Raw genomic sequence first — 21,495 nt, 5'->3', positions numbered from 1 at the left:
ACCCAGACACTGATTAACTCAAAGACAAAATAATCCTTGACTGCAGGTATAAACTCTACAGTCAACTCAAGAATTTTTGGAACAATGGAGAACAACGGAGTCCATAAAGCAACAGACAAATATGAAAGACTGTAAGGATTAGATGTAGAAAGCCCTCTGAATCATTCCTGATTCTTCCAATATGAAGGTAATTACTCTGAAACTGAAGCAGCCCCACCAACAGAGCTGAGTTGTATTCATTTAGCAAGCAGCATCAGGATTCATGTATCCGTGACTTCGGGTTAAAGGCTAATTTCCTCTTTAGTCCTGCATCATTACCTCGTTACGAAGAATGGAACAGTTACAAGAATTTTCTTCCAGGCCATGAAAACCAACTCAGTGAAGGATGAATGGGGTTTTATATCACCTCTTCGCTTGTTTCCCATTAACCTGCCATGCTTCCACAATTCTGGTATGGTGTATTGATATGTTGCCATGGACACCACTTGGGAAGGACAGATGTTTTTAAAAGGCCTGCACCATCCGTGCTCACCTCAAGCGAATATGTTCAGGAATTTCTATACATGTGGGGCAATTATACATGACACAAGTTCCTGATTTGTCACGTCCGGGCATAGAAAGTCGTAAACTTTTGGCTTTGAATAAGAACTACACAACAGGAAGTGGATTAAAAAAAAAAAAGATTTAATGAGTCACAGTGCTGTACAAGAAAGCAGAATAATCAACTTTTTTTTTAAAGTCTGGGCCAAAGTAAATGTTCATAAACAAACTTAAGAGATGATAATGTGATGTGAGAGACATCATATATGATAGATTTCACAGGTTTTTGCACTCAGTATCAAATGTATCAAACCATACACATTACATGTTCCTCCAGTCAAGATCGTGTTTTTACACAAGACATTCAGCATATCCTTTATCACAGCAGGATGATGGGCTGTAAAATATTGATAATATTCAACATGTTAAATGTGTATGGACGTAAATCGGGGCAGCCAGCGTGTGTGCAGGCTTGAATTAAAAGATGGATTTTACCGTATGCACTTCACACCACAAAATAACATTAAGATCAGCCTAAAAACAGGACGTCTTTTACGTTCATCAGAAATGAGCCTCAAACTGGCCTGGTCAATCCATTAGTGTTGCCAAGACATAAGAAGACACAAAACAAGCTAGGTGTTTTTTTGTTTTTTAACAATCATAATCCACAAAAAAAAAAAAAAAAAAAAAAAAAAAAAGCTGTACCTAATTTTGTATCGTAATTCTCAAAAAAAAAAAAAAAATAAAAAAAAAAATAAAAAAGAGAAAAAATAAAAACACTGCAAGTTTCTCACAAATTACTATACAAGAAAAAGAATGGGCAGATCCAGTCTCAATCCCAAAACACTTCTAGCTTTACGGTCCTCACTCAAGTATGTAAGCAATCACTTATTTTCGGCATTAAAGACAACGCTTCCTTCCTATATACCCTTACTGCTCCCTTTAATAAGCCCTAATTGTATCAGAGTGGTCTAAGCAGGAGTCTTTGTAATGATTTACAATGTGTTTTTTTTTTTGTTTTTTTTTTAAGAGCAAGTCAACAAGGATCAGCAATTAAAAAAAATAAATTGAAGAAAGTTCACTTTTATTAACATGGTATAGCAAACTGGATGCTTGAACACAACCGTGCGATGCGTTTACAGTGTTCAGTCATTTATATGCCGTCAGTAAAAGCTTTATTTTAATCAGAGTCGCAGTTTCATCAGTAATTGTTTTATAGGTTGATGAATAAACCCCTGCAAATTTTATTAGACTATATTACAGCTGAGAACAGGGGAAAAAAATAATGAGTGGAACAAACATCCTCAAGAAGTCAGAAATTCTTTAGGTGCAGGAACAAAAATGGTATTAGAATAATAACTTTGCAACACAAATCCTGTGAAGAAATCAATTAAAATTTTTCAATAGTTTCAATTTGTCGGTCTGAACTTTTTCTCGTCTAATTGGCACAAGCGTCTGAGTGAGTAATAACCGTGCAGTTTGTTGAGCCTCGGCTGGCAACGCTGAACGGCGAGCCGCCATTAATCGATCTCACTGAATACAACTGGAACGTTATGAAGTTTTCACTCTCAAATACTCAATTATATTATTATCTGTTTGTCTGAATCTATCACACACCTTCGATCTACATCTCGGTTCCATCACCAGAGAGTGGACATGGAGGAGGACCGTAGCTTAGGGCAACATTTGGGCCATATCTCATGCTAGATGGGATGAGGGTCGGCCTCATAGTGTAAGACATAATAGAAGTACTATTATATTAACTTACATAAGTATGCAAGTTATCATAAGTAGGGCATAATATAAGAAAACATATTCCATTGTAAATACAGAAATGATAACATTAATACAAATAAACATTATGGAAAAAATGTTTAGAACAACAGTCAACAGATCTTTTAATCTGCTATAGACTGTACACAATATGAGCTTTAGCATTCAATATGAATTAATAGTTGATAAAAGTGTGTGGTGATAAACAAAAATACAAATACAACTGTGCAATGCTACGAGACGTTATTAGCAAAATGTACTAAAGTAAGAAATGCTAAAGGAAACTGCACATTTATCAAAAGAGTCTGTCAGAACCCAGTCGGAAAGCCTGCACTCAGTGGTGGTTGCATAGGTGATAGGCTTTTGATGCTACATCCGCGATTGTAGTGCCTGTGGATTTGTATTTTTACGATGCAGCTTATCTCTGGGAAGTCAGGTAATGACATGGCACTTGTATTCCTACGCTAGCGGTGTGTTGGATCTGGAGCCGTGTCTTGCCTCCTCTGTGCCTCTTCTCTTGCTCGTGTGCTTGCGTTTTCCCATGTGACCTCGTCCATCCTCCGCTCTAACAACGTCTACAGTTAAGGCGGTCTCTCGGTTTCCTCTACCGATGAATACAAAAGGATTATGGGATGCCATCTCGAATCTCTCTTCTGCAGCCTTGTTAGCCGCAGCCTTCTTTTTGGTCCTGGGCTGAGGAGAGGGTAACGGCTGGAGCAAAATGTGCTGCGAAGAGGAGAAATAGCCAATGGAGGTGAGAGGCACCCGCGCCGGCGTGGCAGTGCCAAGGCGTGCCAGAGCTACAGGGATTTCCTCCAGAGACTCTGCGGAATCAGAGTGGTACTCAGCCGGGGGGCCAGCAGCTTGCACAGGGGCCAGAGGGGGGAGTGTCACCCGAACTGGGAATGCTGGGAAAGGGAGGCGCTGGCTTAGGGATGAGGACAGAGTGGCAGCGGCTACAGAGAACTCTAGGGATTGGGATGCACAAGGTCACAAAAACGCACACAATCCACTGTACAAAAATATGGTATACTCACAAAGGATTGCTGAGGAACGTTACAGTGAACTAAAATAAAGTGTCATTATTAATCATGATGTAGGGGATCACCACAGAACTCTATTACACTGAAGATAACACACACTGTTTACACTCGGACAAAGCAAACACGATTAGGAGCAATGGTGCCTAAGATTGACGAAGAACACAAACAGCCCACCATAATGAGCAAAAACAAAAACAAAACAAAGCATAAAAGCAGTGTATCAGGACTGAACAGTTGCAAATACACCACTATCACTAGCTTCCCAAAACTGCTCTAAAGCAAATACAGCACTGGATAATCGTTATTTATAATAAAATAATTCTCTCCTAACACCACAGTTCCATAACTACCGATTTATAAGGTTCAACCTAAGGTGAAGACATAAAATGTTCACCTTTTATCTTTATAGTCTTGAATACAGTTACTAGGAAACATGAGAAGTAAAGGATTAAACAATGACTGATGCTAGAAGTTAGCTAGCAGGGAGCCATTTTGTCTTGTATGTAGACAAAGACAAAACCGTGAAGAACGTCAACATTTCCTAAAGACTTTGCGTGATTAAAGTGCAACGCAACAAAAATTAGCACTAACCGAAATTGTACGATGGTTAGTGTGCTCAGAAACGTGCCTTTCATATGGAAACGTTCAGTAAATACAATAATGTTGATGTTTCTAACACTTAATCTCATTTTCACTGTCACAGCCTTTTAGTTGAAATGTTAATATGGTTTAAAGACTACTAGTCATAGCAGGTAATATAAAATGCAACAAAAGCTTTTATAGGCAGTCTGTTATTGGAGAAGTGTCTTTAAAATCATAGAATTCGCCCTAACATATGACATTTTGGTGTTCGATTTAGAAGGAATTCTGGGAGTTCAAATAAATTTCTTTGATTCTGAGTACTTGTAGATTTTGACCCTGTGTTGTTAGCTCATCCAACTGAACACGACAGCTGTGTGTGTGTGTATATATGCACAAGTGTGTGTGTTACCTTGCTCAGCTGAATGATGTGCCATGACTCTGCTCGTGTTCATCTCTGTGACTCGGTCATCAATCACTTCTGCTGGTATTTTATGCACTTTCTTCTTCTTCTTCTTTAAAATAAAAAAAATGAAGAAGGATTGAACATGGTTTAAGAACACAATATAGATAAGGCATGCATTTTACTGGCCAATAAACACCAACACAATATATAGGCATAACCTTCACTGTTATGTTGATACATTTGCACTGCTGCAGAACTGAATGAAGAGTCGTGTCGTGTTGTGTTGTGTTGTAGCTCACAGAGCCGCTTCTATCTCGCTCGTATCATGAGACAAGGTTTAAGTGAGGTGAGGTTTATTATTTACATTTCCATAAAAAATAATTTGCAATTAGGTTAGAATGCATTATTTAGACCCTAAAATGTGGTAATACTTTAAAATAAAATAATAAAGAAGCGGTAAGGGCTGTAAATCCTTATAGTGTGTGTCGAACCTGGTTGTTTTTTGCAGGACGAGGCGCTGGTTTGTGCTCCGTGGACACAGTAGGGAGTAGCTCGTCATCAGCCATTCTTTCTAGCGAGCTTCTGATCCTGTCTTTACCATACAGCCTTTATACAGTGTGAAGATTAGACACAGCATTTGGTTAATACAGCACGTAACCTTTTAGCATGTTAAATTTTAGTTGTTGTTTAGCATGAGAGTATAAAAAAAAGAAAAAAAAGACCACACCAAAATGACTTCAATTCCCCCTCAATCACAAATGACAGTCAGGAGCTCAGAAACTGTCAACACACTTTGCTGAAACATTCCACTGTGATCTACAGCACTGAGGGCACCAATAGGTCACACACACACCTTTATTTGCACATATTTCTGCAGTTCCTTTGCAGTTTCCAAGTGATCAAATCTCATTAGTGATTCCCATCAGTTGATAAGTCTCTCATTCTCACCATCACGATTTAAGCATAAACAAGATCTTTACCATCACCGCCATGTTTAAAGGTGATTCCTGGCAAGTATTTCATCCCCTTCAAGACATGCTACAAACCCCATGTCATATTTGAAACTGAAATGGCAGTTTCACGGTGTGTAACTCATAAGTGCTTCCTAGCTGATCTGATCATTTACAATTAATGACAGTGAAAGCTGAGGTCAGAGACAGGGCTTAGAATGTTTTTCTTCTTCTTCTCTGTTTCAATTTGCAAAGTGCCATTAAAGTCATGGGAATGCAAACTGAATTCTGACTGTTTGTGTATCCTTAAACACTCACCATGACAACACAGCGGATGCCTACTGTGAAGAAATTGCATTCGGTTTCATTCTTACTAATCGTGCACACCCCAGCTTCGACACGTGGCTACTGAGAGACGAATTGAGTCGCGGTAGGAAACTTAAGAGCTTTGCCACAATTTAAAAATGTCTCTCAGTGCAAATAAAATAAATAAACAGGCACTAAATACATGAGGTTTAACTCCGGTTTGTGTGATTGAAGGGCCTTGGATGTGATATAAATTAAGAACACAGACGCCACACATCCAATTAAATGTTTTATTTTTTATTCCCCCAATCCTGGCAAAAGTGAAAACTGCCATGGATGTAAAGTTAAAAAGCCGGTCACCATGACGATTTAGTTTCTGGCTGATATCCACAAATTTTCACTGCCTAATAAACTGCATGTATTTCTCTTCTCCCGAATCTCAGTGATATAAAGCAGGGCTCGACTTGCTCAGTACAATAAAATAATATTTTACTGTAATGTACTTATGTAAAGTAATGTACTTTTATGACTAATTGTAAAAGGAAAAAGAAAGAACAGACCAATAAGCCACTAAGCAATCATCCTTTCAACAGGCTACATGATTGATTTGAGTCAACTGTGGTGAATTTAATGGATTTCATACACAGTGAACCTAGTCAACGGCTGTGCAGTGGCGCTCTGTGAAAATGTTTTTACTCCATTTAGCGTTACTCAACAAAAATATGTAAAACATGATGAGACAATAATGTCTTGCATCAGAAACGGTGGATAACGCAGGCCTAATTATATAGTAATCGTTGTTATGATTGAGAACAAACAGCACTGAATTTAAAAGTCGCTAAACAATCGTATACGTATTCAGGATTTCCTCCTGATGCTTTCTACCACTGAAGTCATTTCAAGATGAATTTAGGTTGGTTGGTTGGATTGATTTTTACAGTCCACATAAGCGACACATGTTCTTTCGTCTTACTCTGGCTTTCCATGTGCGTTCCTGGTAGCAGGATCCTCCGCCTCCAGCTCAGGATTGGTGTAGCCTAGAGTACCTGAGTAGCTTGCATCCTAAATTAAAAATACAAAAAAAAATCACTTCTCAGAGAATGTAAATCCTTTTTTCTAAGCATTTTATCTCAGGAATGCCCGATAGGAAGACAAAGCCAAAGACCATTTATTAAGAGCATTTATGAGTGAAAATCGTTTCTTCGCATATCCCGGTAGCAATTTGGGGTCAGAGTGCAGGGTCAGCCATGATACAGGACCCTTGGATCAGAGAAGGTTAAAGGCCATGATCATGGATACAACAGGGCTTTAACTGTTGATCTATCTCTGCCACTGTGATTAAAAGATACAAGTCATAGACAGTAGATGGGGTGGCAATTTATAACAGGGTACCATGCACAGTCATTCAAACCTAGGGGCAATTTAGTACAACCAATCCGCTTTCTAGCCTGCACCAGGCAACTACAGTCCAAGGTGGTCGAACTCCATAAAGTAGAACCATCTGAATCATTTTCAGAGAGGCTTAACCTCCAGGATGTTTCTGAATAAAGATTACATGAAAAAGGCTCATGAAAAATCAATGTAAATGGATTTTTATGCAGATGTACATGCACTTTAGCTAAATGCTTTTTTAATAGTTTGTTTTCTGGAATAAGACCAAGAGTAAAAAGAAATGCTTGAGTTATACTGAAATTCTAGCACCCCATTGAGGTGACAAACTGCTATTGCATCAGCTCTTTCACAGGAGCCTATAAACTGCATTTCTCTTTTAAAATATTCTAACAATCACAAGAAAAATCAGCTGCTCCTTTAATCTTCAGATAGAAAACTGTTTATCCAAATTTGCACAGATGTGAATCACTACGCATCACCATCACTTCTCCACCTTGGTACACACTTCTAAATTCATAGTAACAGTGAAGAATTAATGTGGGTGAATCACAGAGTGTAGAAAGCATGCGTTTGGCATGATTGAGAGCCATATGGACTTGGGGGTGTGAGGGTGTCCACATGGTCTGTTACACCATGGTCTGAGTCAGGCCTGACAATATTACACTCCATTTCACATGGATAAAGGATTACTAGATGTGCAGGTAAAACATCTTGTCAAAGCCCTAGGTAATGTAGTGCTTATATGCATTACTGTGCTCTGTGTGTGTGTGTGTGTGTGTGTGTGTGTGTGTGTGTGTGTGTGTGTGTGTGTGTGTGTGTGTGTGTGTGTGAGTGTGTGTGTGTGAGAGAGAGAGAGAGAGAGAGAGAGAGGCCATGAAACAGTGCAGCAGATGCAAATGAGTAAACATGAATCATCCAAAGTTCTGCACTCCGTAAGCTAAACTTATAACACATTTCTCCATCACATACTCCTCCTTCTACTCCAATGGAAACTATCCATTAGTCACAACGTCCATCAAACAGACAGCTTCCCTCTAAAACCTGAGGGGACCCAACGTTGTGGATGATGATTATCTCCCACGACTTTGCAAAACTCTGACATGGCGTCCAAGTGAGGTTTTCATTTACGCCTGGCAGAAACATTTCTCCAAAAATGACACGATGGAGTGATTCAGCCAGGACACTTCAAAACATTCTGGTTGCCATGGACTACACTGATTTAAGTGACTACAATAATAAAAAGCCTGCAATGAGAAGCATCCACAAACCTAGCATGACAAAGTGTACATATACGAGCCTCAGATCACAACACGCACTGAAAAAAAAACTTGTTGAATTTACTCAAATCAAAGACTTACCAAGTTTAAAAGAAAATAAAAGGATGAGAGCGAAGATCTTAGTGAAGTAGTTTATCCTAGTATCCTAGCGTAGCATTGACAAAATTCATGAAGTACTTCAGGTTCATCGGAGTCAAGGAGAAGCTGGATAAAACCTGCTCAAACATTTGATACTGTTCTATGTAGTTTAAATGGGGTTTCGTTTTAAATGTATATTGAATGTAAGAACTGTGTATTTTCCAAATGACTGGTTGATACTACCGTCTAGCTGGATGTCTTTAATGTTGATCATGGTCACGTACACCTTGGCTTGGTATTGTTAGAGGCGTTATCACCCAAATGGGTTAGGGTTTAAATGCTAATCATGGTCACGTATACCCTCTGATTAGTGACGCTCCTCGATGTCCTGCTGCAGCTCCCATACTAACAATTAATCAAGGTTATTCATTTAGATTTATAAACATATTGCCTTATAATACTTAAGACTTTTTGGGAATGAGCTCTTACTGACTATACCCTGGAGTGGGATAATTTCTTACAGGTTCCATACAATTAAACTGAGTAACATTAACATGATTCGTTTTCTTCCATGAAGTCTGAATAAATTAAAATCCTGAGCTAGCACAGGAGCTGAAGCCAAAATCCAGCGTAACGGGTTTACGCTAATACTATGTGACATGATCTAAATAATTTAATCTTTAATCAGAAATGTGTTTAAATGAAGTTTAATATAAGCAATGAAATCACGTTTTGTTGAGAAATGTAAAATTTGTATTTAAACTACACTTTTTTTTCTTCTTAAATTTGATTGACCACATATTCTTTCATTTCAGTGTGGGGAAAACTTGGACCCTGAATATTTAAACATGGTGCCTGGATATCAGTCGGGATCGGGGTGTTTGTATGTTCACCTTAACAAGGTTTATCTTGGGAACTCCAGGCTCGGTCAATGAAGGGTCTTTGTTAGTGTCTCTCGCCTCCTGCCGATGTCTCTGTCGGACGATGTACTCGAATGTGCTCAGTCTGTTCCACACTGAGAGAAGAGAGATGAAGGGAGATGATTGTAAAACAGTGCTCACACTGAGAGCTAACTCCAGGATTTCATGGAGTGTGTGCTTTTTCTCTTCAACAGATATGAACTGAAGAGAGCCGAATGTGTGTTGTGATGATGTCACATGACACGTCATTATCCGAAACTACGGAAAATTTGATATGACATGGAGTTGGTTGTCTTTAACATTATGTGGGTTAAAACGTACAGAATTATTTTACCTGTTTTTTGTTTTTTTTTTATATTTTATCAATACATTTTCAACACGCACACGCACGCACGCGTGCACACACACACACAGAGAGAGACTTCCCACCTGCAGTATCATTATACAGCTTTCCAGAATCATGAACAGCAAATACTGACTCCCTCAGTAATTCCTCTTTTCATTATTTTATTTTATTTCTTTATTATTATTTTAATAGGACTCTCTACCTTTATTGATTAGCTTCATGGAGCACTCAAAAGCCAGATGAATAATAATAATAATAATAATAATTATTATTATTATTATTATTATTATTATTATTATTATCATCATCATTATCAGTACTTATTGGTATCATTACTGTCGAGAGAATCACTCCAAGAGTGAGGATCTGGCCTGTTCTGTGCCTCACCATAAGCAATTAAACAGCAGGCAGCCTTGGAAACACTGTCTAAATATAAAACTGGTGAATCATCACGTTTAAGCAACAACCCTGACTGTGCCGGGTTTAACTAAAGCAAATAATCGTGACTGAGCAAATGCTTGTTTTTCAAGTCAGCGTGAACTTAAAGATCTTCCACCAACATCATACTTATACAATGTTTTTTTTGAATATAAATTACACCAGTGTTCAATAGCAAGTCTTGAAGCTTGCATACATAAAACCGAGCTTTAGCTAGTAGTTTAGCATATATACATTATATCAGCATGATTTACTCCAAAGCTCTGATGAATTCTCAGTCATGATTGGTCGGAAGATTTTCTTCTGGGTTTCTATAGCAACAACTTGTTCTCAGGAGGCCTGTATACTGTATATGACTGTTAAGTATCTTTTTTTTTTTAAATTTTATCCAAGAATAAGTATACGGTCATTAATATGGTGTAGATTTCTATCTTGGGGTGAATTTTTTTCATCTCCTGTGTTAGTGCTTTATAATAAACCAGGGGTAAGGCTGTAACAAATGTTTTCCACCAGAGGACAGTCTTAATTCCAGGAAGAAGATATTTTCAGCTTACAATGTAATATATTTTCAGCTTACAATGTAAGTTTTGTACAATGTACAAAATTGTTTTTGTGAACATAAAAGGCATGCAGAGGCATAGAAGGTCATGTTAAGGCTATAAGTCAACATATGTCATTCACTCACTGAGATAGACATGAAAACAGAGTAAATGTCCGAGCAGCAATGAGGAAAGAAGCCCCATGGTGATGGTCACTCCTGCAAGGGCAGGAATGGCTGGACCTGCTGTAGATACTGGAGCCACCGGCAAGAAGACAAACCACACCACGGATTCATTCTTCACTGAAGGAAGGAGGCATGAAATTGGCAAAGAAAGAGGCAGAAAGAAATATGAGTCAAATCAACGTGCATTAGTTTAGATTTTGGCGAACATTATACTATATAATTTGTGGAATTAAAGATGTTTTATGGGTCAGATTGCACATCCAGGTTTATGCCATATAACAGGATTCTCCAGAAGACATTATAAATTAAACTAACTCACTATCATTATTAAATATCGTATACAAATCATTTCTTCTCCCTCTTCTGCTTTCGGCCATTTTCTCCTCTGCTAAAGAAACTCTTAAACCTATTAAAAGTCCTCCTCAATACTCCTAATACTTTTGGACCTTATGAGATCTTTTAAGGGTTAAGATGCTTTGTGAATAACTTTACTAGGATCTTCTCTTTAACTTAATGGAGAAACGCCCACATTTCTAAGAATATTCTAAAAAATAATTCACTAGGAGAAACTCATTACACTGAGAGTTCTCATAAATACAAAAGGACTCAAAAAAGTTCTCAAAAGGACAGAAATATAACCAGAATGAAGGAGAAAAATGTCTTTCAATCAAACCTACAAGGAAAATAGTAAAAAATATTATTCAATTTAATAATAATTATTATTATTAACAATATTCAATTTAATTTTATTTATTTAGCACTTTTAAAGCTAAATCAGCTTCACAGAACATAAAAAAATCTCAATGCTACTACTTTGCTAATGCAAAATAAAATTAGTTGTAGCACCGCTAGTTAAATAATGTAGTAAACTGTTATATTAACGTTACTGACAATCTTTTCATGAGGAGTGTTTTGTCATCAGTTCAGAGCACATCAGCGCATCCTACCTTGCTGGAAATGTTTATCAGTACGAAGCTTCGACGGATCCAAAAAGAACTCGATGAAAACGTAAGTGGCGATGATCACGACTAAAAATATGCCCAGTAGAGCGGATATGACGCTGTTCAGGAAAACCCTGCGATGGAGAAAAAAGAGGAAAGAGACGACAACAACAATAATATATGACAATATGACAGCAGTAATAATAACAAAACAATATAGTTACACTATTCAGTCACAATGTAGCTTTACAGAAATATACAAAAATATAGAAACTCTCTGAGACGATATAAGGAAGAAACGTTGGGAGGAATCAGACTCAAAGGGAACCCATTCACATCTGGGTGACACTGATGTCACTGGTGGCACTGAAAACCGTTTATCCTCTGTGGGTGGCAGATCCTTTTCTGTCACTGCTCCAACGCTATGTAACTCCCTACCCATTGCACTCAGAACCATCACCACTCTGTCTGAATTTAAATCAAGGCTTTAGACCCACCTTTTCAACCTTCACTATCAGTAAATGCATATGTATTAGGAGTCCTTAATTTTTCTGAAATGTGGTGTGTGTATCGTGTACTATGTAGAGTCCTATCTCTTGTACTGTATGTTTTTGTGTATAGTCCTGTCTTCTGCTATTATCTCATGCAGCTGCATGTGATCCTTCGTCCTGGGCAAATGTCCGACGAATATGTATATGTGTGTATATGTATGATCCTTTGTCCTGGGCAAATGTCTGACGAATATGTATGTTACACTATGTACCTTGTAAAGTGTCCTTGAGCTTGGGAAAGGTGCTATATAAATTAAACATTATTATTATTATTATTATTATTAATATTATTACTGGAGAGCAGAATTATAAATCATTTCCCCCTCTATAGCTGTGTACTTTATGGTCAAAAATGGTCAAAAATTATATAATCAGAATTCCTTTTAGTTTGAACATGAACTTGATTTGGTTGAAGTTATCAGCTGACGCAGGCTTGAGGGAAAACTGTCATCCTACAGCACTAGACCTTGTTATAGAGCTATACAGAGAATAAAGAATGTTGTTATAGGAGTCTAATCAGTAATGAAGCATGCGTTGATGAAGTGTCAAGGAAATTACACCAAAGTCGATTACTGATTAGTTTTTTGTTTTTTTTAAAGTCATTTTGAATGTGCTTTATATTAACAAGCTCCTGAATGTTGGCTTTACAGAAATATGATTTTCAGTGCTGTACTGAAGCAAAACAGAAAAGTGCCAAACTAACAAGGCATCATGGGAAGCCATCTGTTGTGCCCTGCTTTAACAATCCCAACATATTGCGTATCCATGATTCAGAAGGTCTCACCAATAGTTTCTGCTGCCCACACAGTTGTTTAGCCATCTGCAGTGGTGATCGAAACTGGCCACGCACTTATTACAGGCGCTGCAGTGTTTGGATTTCGGACCTCTGAAAACAACAGAAAAACACCACAATGAATTCCTGACAATAAAACACACTCGAAATGAAGGTCTTAGCAGAGCCGCTGAGGGATGTGAAGCCTGCTGGCCGCCCAGCGCTAACACCATATGCTCGTGTGTTGTTCCTCCCTTTCGATGTGATGCTACAGTTTAGAGATTGTGTAGGAGCGTAAGCAATCCCTTGGCTTTACTGACTGCTCGATGAACTCATGTTATACAAATGCAATGTCCTAAGCAGTTCAGGTTAAATTTACTAATTAAAAACACATACGTTGTGATAGAACCATGTGATAAAACTGAACCATGTGATAGAACTGAACCTCAACACAATTAGTTCTGAATTATCCAGCATGATTTGAGCATGCATTTACGAATCCCAGGATTAAATCTTTTTTTTTTTTTTTTTTTTTAAAAAATGCACGAAGCATGCACCCAAGTGTTTTATTGAGAAATTATATATACTTTTTTCTTGAATCTGACTCCTTTTTTTTTTTTGCATACTTACACATCCACCTCACAGAGGTAACAGTGGCAGTTCTCGATGACATGTGCGTGTTTTGTGCGGTCGAACGTAGGCAGTGGTCCTTTGTAGCTCTTTGCTCTGACATTATAGTCTGCGGGATCGATGGAGACAGCAGTCAGGTGCACAAGCAGGTGACAGACGAACGTAATACCTGTACACTGAACACTGGGTTAAAGTCGAATAACTGAAGGAGAGTAAACCTGATCCCATAAAATAATAAGAATATTTCAACCTTAGGGAAAAAATTACACATGAGAGTTATACACAGTTTAATTTAATTTGTAATAATTACATATAATATGCAATTATAACAGCATTCTTAGCATCGCAAAGAGCCAATGCGGGTACAGGTTTTCACTCCTATCAAGCAGGAGCCACACCTGATTCCACTAGTTTAATTCTTGATCCTAGCTTTCAGTAGAATCAGGTATGTCCTCTGCTTGGTTGGAATAAGAGCCTGCATCCACACTGGGCCTTTCTGGATAAGACCTATGGAGAGCTTTCTATCTATATGATCTAGAAGACCTAGATTGTTTGCTTGTGCTTTTGGAAACAGAACATTTAAAAAACTGTTTTATAGTTACTTTTTCCTACTAGATTTTTTTCGCTTTCTTGCTTGTACCTCAGGTCTGGAAGTTCGATTGAAGCCAGATTGTACCGGAAAGTGAAGGTAAGCTAGTCAACACAGATTTCACCACTGCTGAAGGTTTAAATAAGAACAATGTCCAAGCTCAATGTGAAAACTGACAACTCTGACCCTTTAAATCAGATCAGACTTCCTGTGTGAACGCATAATTTACTATTTCCCACCTCCACATTTTAACCCAGGTGTGCACCTCCATCACAAAGGATACAATATAACCAGCCGGGATCCAGTGTGACGGCAGCAGAGGGATGAAAACTCCAAACCCTGTGACTGCAAAGTAAAGGTAGAGAAGCCATGCCAAAAGCTGGAAAGGGTGAGGAGGCCAGCTCCACCCGTTTGTCCTGGAACACAGGGGCACGTTGGCTCGTCTGGGCACTTCATCACTGACAGGCACCGTGCGGTTTGGGTTCCTGCTGCACAGGTCCATGGGAGAGTGGACCCGAGTTCTCTGGTCTCTGAGGCACTACTGTAGTAAACACAAGCACAAACCTAAATAATTCAGACTCACTATACTCTGCCATGCTTTTAGCTAAGCCATCTAAGCAATTATGAGCACTCTGGCTGCATTATGAGGCCCAATTTCTGGACAGGACCTGCTGAGCACAAAAACATTTCAAATGCAATATGTGGTAATCTCCAGATAAAAAGCTTAACCGTGTGTTGGTTTCAACCTTAATACTACAACACAACTTTCAATCTGAGTTTTCAAGAGATCAAAGTCTATCCTTAGCTAAAATAAACCGCCACAATATAAAAGAAGAATCCAAGCTGTGACCTGAAGTCATTATTTCCATCTGTTTCCTGTTCCATACAGTGCCTGTGACTATCGTAACCTGGACATTAATGCATCCGATCACTAGCAGGGATAATCATGATGTTACAACACTCACCTATTCGCTTATTCACTGGTGACTCTCCATCAGAGTGTCAGTAAATTATTCCACCTCATTTCAGTTCTCGCCACCTTCTACCGACAGCAATTCCAGTCGGTCCCTGTCCATCACCGGCTCGATACCTTCAGCACTGAAGCTTTGGCTTTTTTCTTCCTGAAGTAACGATTGCTGACAAGCACCATCGCCATGCTCAGAACTTAGACATGAAGGCCATGAACAAGAGACATGCTCATCGGGAAGAATTGTCTGTAACAAAACGTTAATTTTTCACATTACGTAATTAACAATTAATCATTTATTAATTATTTAACACTGTTTTAACATTATGCAATTCTTCAGGACAGGGGACTTCCCTGTGACATGTTTAGAGCTTTGATAATGCAAGTAAAAACCTTCACGAAGGTTTCAAAACATTGTCAAAAACAAAACAAAACTAGTGCAAAACAAAACTTGCCCCAAAAATGCCCCAAATTACTTTTATTCTCCTTGCTACAAAATGCCATCCAAGCAATTATGAGCACTCTGGCTGCATTATGAGGCCCAATTTTTGGACAGAACCTGCTGAGCACAAAAACATGTCAAATGCAATATGCAGTAATGTTATGTTAATATAATATAATACAATATAATATTACTGCATATATTATTTTTATATTATTTGTTTGAACAATAATAGTTAGGAAAAGTATAAGACATTTACTTATCTCTAAATAAGTAAAAGTCATGTGAAATTAGTTCAATCTATTAGCAATTAAAGAAACAGAAACATGTGCTGTATTACAAACTTATTGCTTCCAGGTTACAAAACCTTTCTTTCTTTCTTTTACAGTCGGGTAATTTCAAGATATTTTTTCTTTGATTAGTGTATTGCTGCATTTACGCAAAAAATCTATTTTTTTTTTTCAAAAATGAATAAAAATGGAAACAATAATAACATACATAACATTCATTCAGATTTAAAAAAAAATAATAATAATAATAATTAAAAATAACAATAATAATAATTATTATTATTATAATAAAACAATAATAATAAAAATGTAGTAATAATAAGTATAATAAACAATAATAACAATAAAAAATTATAGTAATACTATTACTACTACTACTACTACTACTACTACTAATAATAATAATAATAATAATAATAATAATAATAATAATAATACAAATAATAATAAACAAAACACTACATTTCTCCTGATTATCTTCTCAGAGTGCAATGTTTTATTTATTTTTAATAAATTATTTTTCCCATACCTACTTTCTTTTAGTATGAAAGGAAAGGAATAAATAAAATGACCGGAAACTTTGAGGTCAACATCCAATATCTCAGGGAATAAAAATGACATTTATCTAGGATTTATATCAAGTTATTTAGTTAGTGCTGATCTGCACAGAGCATCACAATAAACTAATCTACAATTAAACATATAGTTTACAGAAAGATACCTTTTGCTTCGCTTCACATTGCAGCTGATGGCAGATACGAGACCCTGGATATCACCGGCTATAACGCATATATTGTTATAGATTTCACTCCCGATTAAACTCCTACTTTTACCTGTACTTCGCTAGAAAAGATGCGCACGCCAACAAAAACAATCTGCACAGGAATAATTGGGGTGAATGGGACGTGAGAAAGCAACAGAAGTGACGTATATCCTGGAAGAGCAGGCGGGCGTGTGGGTTCAAAATAAAAGCATGTTATATGTTCTAGTCAGTGGCATATTATTTTTTTTTTATTTTATTAATTAACTACAAACCATATTCTGTACCTCTAATAGTGTGACGGAAAATCCCTAAAGCGCTGGGAGAACAGGGAAACTTTATGTAAACATGTTACATATAAGAATGTGGTCACCTGATTATCACACTCATGTGTTCAAGTGTGGGGGACACGGTGGCTTAGTGGTTAGCACGTTCACCTCACACCTCCAGGGTTGGGGGTTCGATTCCTGCCTCCGCCTTCCTTGTGCGAGTTTGCATGTTCTCCCCGTGCCTCGGGGGTTTCCTCCCCCGGTCCAAAGACATGCATGGTAGGTTGATTGGCATCTCTGGAAAATTGTCCGTAGTGTGTGTGCCCCAAGGGCGTCGATTTGCCTTTGCCTTTTTTGAGTCCTGCCTCTCTAACCCACGTCGCTGTTTGATTGGCTTTGTCTTTCTCGCTAATGTGTTGAGGTAGGAGGCTGCAGCTATATTCCGTTGTATGAAGCAATATGCAGGCTACCGGTATGTAAGAAAGTATTCTTATAACAACATGCACATTTACATTTACAGCATTTAGCAGACACTCTTATCCAGAGTGACTTACATTGTCTTATTTCAGTCTATACACCTGAGCAATTGAGCGTTAAGGGCCTTGCTCAGGGGCCCTGCAGTGGCAACTTGGTGGACCTGGGATTCGAACCAATGACCTGCCAATCAGTAGTTGAACGCCTTAACCACTGAGCTACCACATCCCCCAAATATGCACAAAATATGCACAAAATATGGGGAATGTTGTCCCCACCAATGTCAAATAAATTATGTCCCCACCAGTGTCAAATAAATTATGTCCCCACCAATGTCAAAATCAAACTTAAGCCATTGGTGTGCCCTGAGATGGGTTGGCACTCCGTCCAGGGACTATCCTGCCTTGATGCCCGATGACGCCTCCCCGTGACCCGAGGTAGTTCGCATAAGCGGTAGAAAATGGGTGAGTGAGAGTGAGTGTTCAAGTGTAGCATCACATTTTCTCTTCACTGGGCCTTTCTATGAGGCCTAAACCTGTTTCAGCATGACAGTGGTTCTGTGCAGAAAGCAAGCTCCATGAAAACACGGTTTGCCAACGTTACTGTGGAAGTGTCCTGCACAAAGCCCTGACGCTGACTCAACCCCACTGAACACCTTTGGGATGAACTGGAACACTGACTGCACCCCAGATCTCCTCACCTGACATCAGTGTCTTACCTCACTAATACTCATGTAGCTGAATAAAGACAACTCTCTTAGTCAGTAAAAAAGCCTTCCCAAAAGATTACTATAGTGGTTACTATAAAAGCAAATAGCACGTATGGGTGTGTTTGGCTATGGGGTTGGTTATATAGTATACACTCTTTTCTATATTAGTCAGTTTCAGAGCTTTTTAACAGTATAAATCTCTTCTGCCATGGGAAAGTCTTCAAAATAGGACTTCCAGATTTTGGTCAATCCACCTCATTGGTTATATTTTATTTTATTAACAGCATTCCCAGTTGTTCCTCACTTAACCTTTCATGCCAGGGCAAAATAAGCAAATGGCATCATTACTGTGACCTGAATAATTAAAATAATTCAATTTAGTGCTTTGTTCTCACAGCTGTGTTGCATGTTTAAGCCCAGCAGATAGCAGCAGAGTGATGTTCATTCAGTTACCACACCAACACGGATAAAGTGGCTTTGTATTTGAGGCACTGGGCTGTAGTCTTGAAGGTTATGAATTCAAATTTCGACACCATCAATCTACCATGCTTGGGCCCTTCAACTTGACATTTAACCCTCAGCCACTCAGTTTTGTAAAACAGAGTTGTAATTAAAGCCTCAGCTAAATGAACTGAATGCAGATACTGTACATATGAGCCATTTTGCCAAATCTGTTCCATTTTTTGTTGTAACTCTTTTAAATTGAACTTCATATTTTATCTTTTTTAATGATGGAATCTAATAGCATCTATATTTCATTATTCAAAATGTGTATTGGTCCATCTCAGGCAAATGTAGTTAATTTTTTATAAGGTTTCTTAGTAGAGGATAGATGTAGTTTTCTCAGTCCATGTTACAAAAAATTGTGTGATTTTAAAAAGCATGTTTAAAAGCATGTCGATGTTTAAAAGCATATCCTTTGTTTTCTCCTCATGAAAGTGTTTGTTTTTAGGAAATTCTTAGTTACATCTTCAAATAATTCAGATATTGTATTTTTCCAAGCAATTTTTTCTTTTTAAAGGAAACCAAAACCTCAAATGTATCATGTATAACAGAATAACAGTAATGTGTGTTCATGTGAGTGTATATGTAAATGTGCATCTGTGTGTGTGTGTGTGTCCATAGTGGGGTGTGCATGTTATACTTCTTTGTGTGTATGTGCTGGTGCGCTTCCATCTATGAGAATTCTGTGCAATGTGCAACAGTATGTGCTCATAGACACAATGTCCTCAAACAAGTACCAAAGGATGTCTTCAAGGGCTGGACAGAGAAATCTGTTGAGCCCAATGTTCTGCATGCATCAGATGATGCCAAGGTACAGATCACCGTCATACTTCAGCACACACCATTTGCCAACAACTTCAAGACTTTGCTATTGTACTTCTTCTTTGGCTATGAGAGTCACAGGAGCCATCTGTTGACCACCAAACTCGAAATGTTTGGCATTAATGCAGTCACAGTTCAGATTTTGGGTTGTTGTGCACAAGAAGCTGACATCCCTGTATATTAGTTTTCCATGGATTACAGTTAGTTCCTGATACATCCTCATAGTAGATGGAATTATTCCCACATTATTGGGTATCTCTGAAACTGCTTGTTTTGTGTGACAGAAAACAACTTGATTGTGGTGTCTGTCTTTTGCAACACTGACCCTTTGCTGACTAGACTGTCAGCTTTTCCCTTCAGGGCCACTCCCACCCCATCCAGTTCTCCCTTTCCCTGGCTTGCCTCAAATAATTTCCACTTCCCACCAGTGAACCCCCTTCTGTACAAAACAAGAAAAAAGAATTGTCCAGGCCCAAATGCAGGGATAGAAACACGAACAGGGGAATTTATTTAAAACAACAAAACTACAACATATTACAAACATTGACACTGACAACCCAAAAAAACAGGAGCCAAAAGACACAATGACCCAGTAAAAACACACATAAGACAGTGGGTATAAATGGGAAAAGTAATCAAAGAGAAATAAGGAACAGGTGTGAGAGATGGGAAGGAATTAAGGGTAGGTTGGGGCAAACACACATGAACACAGAATGTGAACAAAAACACATGTCAAAAAAGACACACACACTGCCCGGACACCCCCAATGTTCCAACTGGGAATTGTGCACCCTTGACCCTGACACTGAGTGTAAGGGCCATCATTATAAAAATGGATTGTGGTGACCTCTGGATGTGCACTGTGAATGTAATCACAGTGACTGGTGACAGATAGTGCTAGTTTGCTTAGGTGGGGTGTTATATGGAGATAAATTACACCCGTGTCCGATGCTGCATGCTGGTGGCTATTTCTGCATTGTACTTGCAGAGGTAATTTTCAGAAAAGTCGACATGAAATAAGCATTTATAAGCCTTGTCTCATATTCATGTGTCCTGTAGTGACTGTTTGTTGACATTGAAAGTGTGTCTCAAACCTCTGCAGCAGTTTTTATTGCAAACTCTGAAACTCTTTTTTATTTTCTATTTTATTTCTTATTTTATTTTGCAATTGGAGTAATTTTTGTGCTCCTTATCCATAATTGTCCTATGTAAATAAGACACTTGATTACCTGCATCATACTGGCTAGAGACTGGAATTCAGAACATTTTCCCTACATGCACTTTATATTATCTGTGTCACATGTGATTGCTTTTACAAGCTCATCTTGTTCAGATTGACTGTGTTGATTACATTTACATTTACTTTTACATTTACAGCATTTGGCAGACGCCCTTATCCAGAGCGACGTACATAAGTGCTTAAATCTCTAACATTGAATACATTAATGCTGGCTCACTAAGTTACATACTTGATTACCTTCATGTGGTGCAGCTTCTGCACAAGAAAGCCCAGATTGTCATATATCTTCCACATGCATGTGTCCCTATTACTCAGAGCTGGGTGAATAACCCAAAAAGTTCAGAGCAAACAGAGTGTACAGTGAGTAAGATATGGAGCCTTCTTTTTCCACCAACTTCCAAAACTTTCTGTGCAAATTTTTCATGATATCAAAAAGAAATTGTCTTTGTTTTTTTTTTTTCTTTTTCTTCTGAGTGAGAGTTCTTTTCCCAGTTGTGATGCAACCCACATCATATCTTAAGTAGAAATTTCTTACTCGCCTTATTAAACTATCTGCAATCTGGTTGGCAATTGAATTTAGAGCATAGTACTGCAGTCAGATATTTTTCAGATCTTTTCCTGTTATTATTGTTTAATTCATTTGCCTTTCCCTTCCCCGTTCTTTTATGTACAGTATTTGTTTCACATGTACTCCCTAAGAGCCTCATGAAATTAAAGTGTCTTCTATATGGCTGCATGCGGAAAGTGTCTCATCTGTTTTTAA

General features: G+C 38.1%; 1 protein-coding gene across 2 annotated transcripts; it reads right to left on the bottom strand.

Moving 5' to 3' along the window:
• Positions 1 to 697: 697 nt before the first annotated feature.
• Positions 698 to 16,840, bottom strand: zdhhc1 (zinc finger DHHC-type containing 1). 2 transcript variants are annotated; one of them, XM_060859513.1, is made up of 12 exons: positions 16,676 to 16,840; positions 15,221 to 15,469; positions 14,539 to 14,796; positions 13,667 to 13,842; positions 13,049 to 13,150; positions 11,720 to 11,847; positions 10,734 to 10,889; positions 9,238 to 9,359; positions 6,571 to 6,659; positions 4,833 to 4,947; positions 4,348 to 4,450; positions 698 to 3,281 (listed from the first exon to the last, which is right to left on the bottom strand). In XM_060859513.1, the coding sequence occupies exons 3-12, from the start codon at positions 14,755 to 14,757 to the stop codon at positions 2,773 to 2,775; spliced, it is 1,719 nt and encodes a 572-aa protein (XP_060715496.1). In that variant the 5' UTR covers positions 14,758 to 14,796; positions 15,221 to 15,469; positions 16,676 to 16,840; the 3' UTR covers positions 698 to 2,772. The 2 variants fall into 2 exon arrangements, with proteins under 2 accessions (XP_060715496.1, XP_060715497.1); XM_060859514.1 differs by having other exon boundaries at positions 4,348 to 4,447.
• Between the last annotated feature and the right edge of the window lie 4,655 nt (positions 16,841 to 21,495).

The sequence above is a fragment of the Tachysurus vachellii genome, chromosome 23 (genome assembly GCF_030014155.1).
Source record: "Tachysurus vachellii isolate PV-2020 chromosome 23, HZAU_Pvac_v1, whole genome shotgun sequence".
Taxonomy (NCBI): domain Eukaryota; kingdom Metazoa; phylum Chordata; class Actinopteri; order Siluriformes; family Bagridae; genus Tachysurus; species Tachysurus vachellii.
This window is presented reverse-complemented; position numbering and strand designations above follow the sequence as displayed.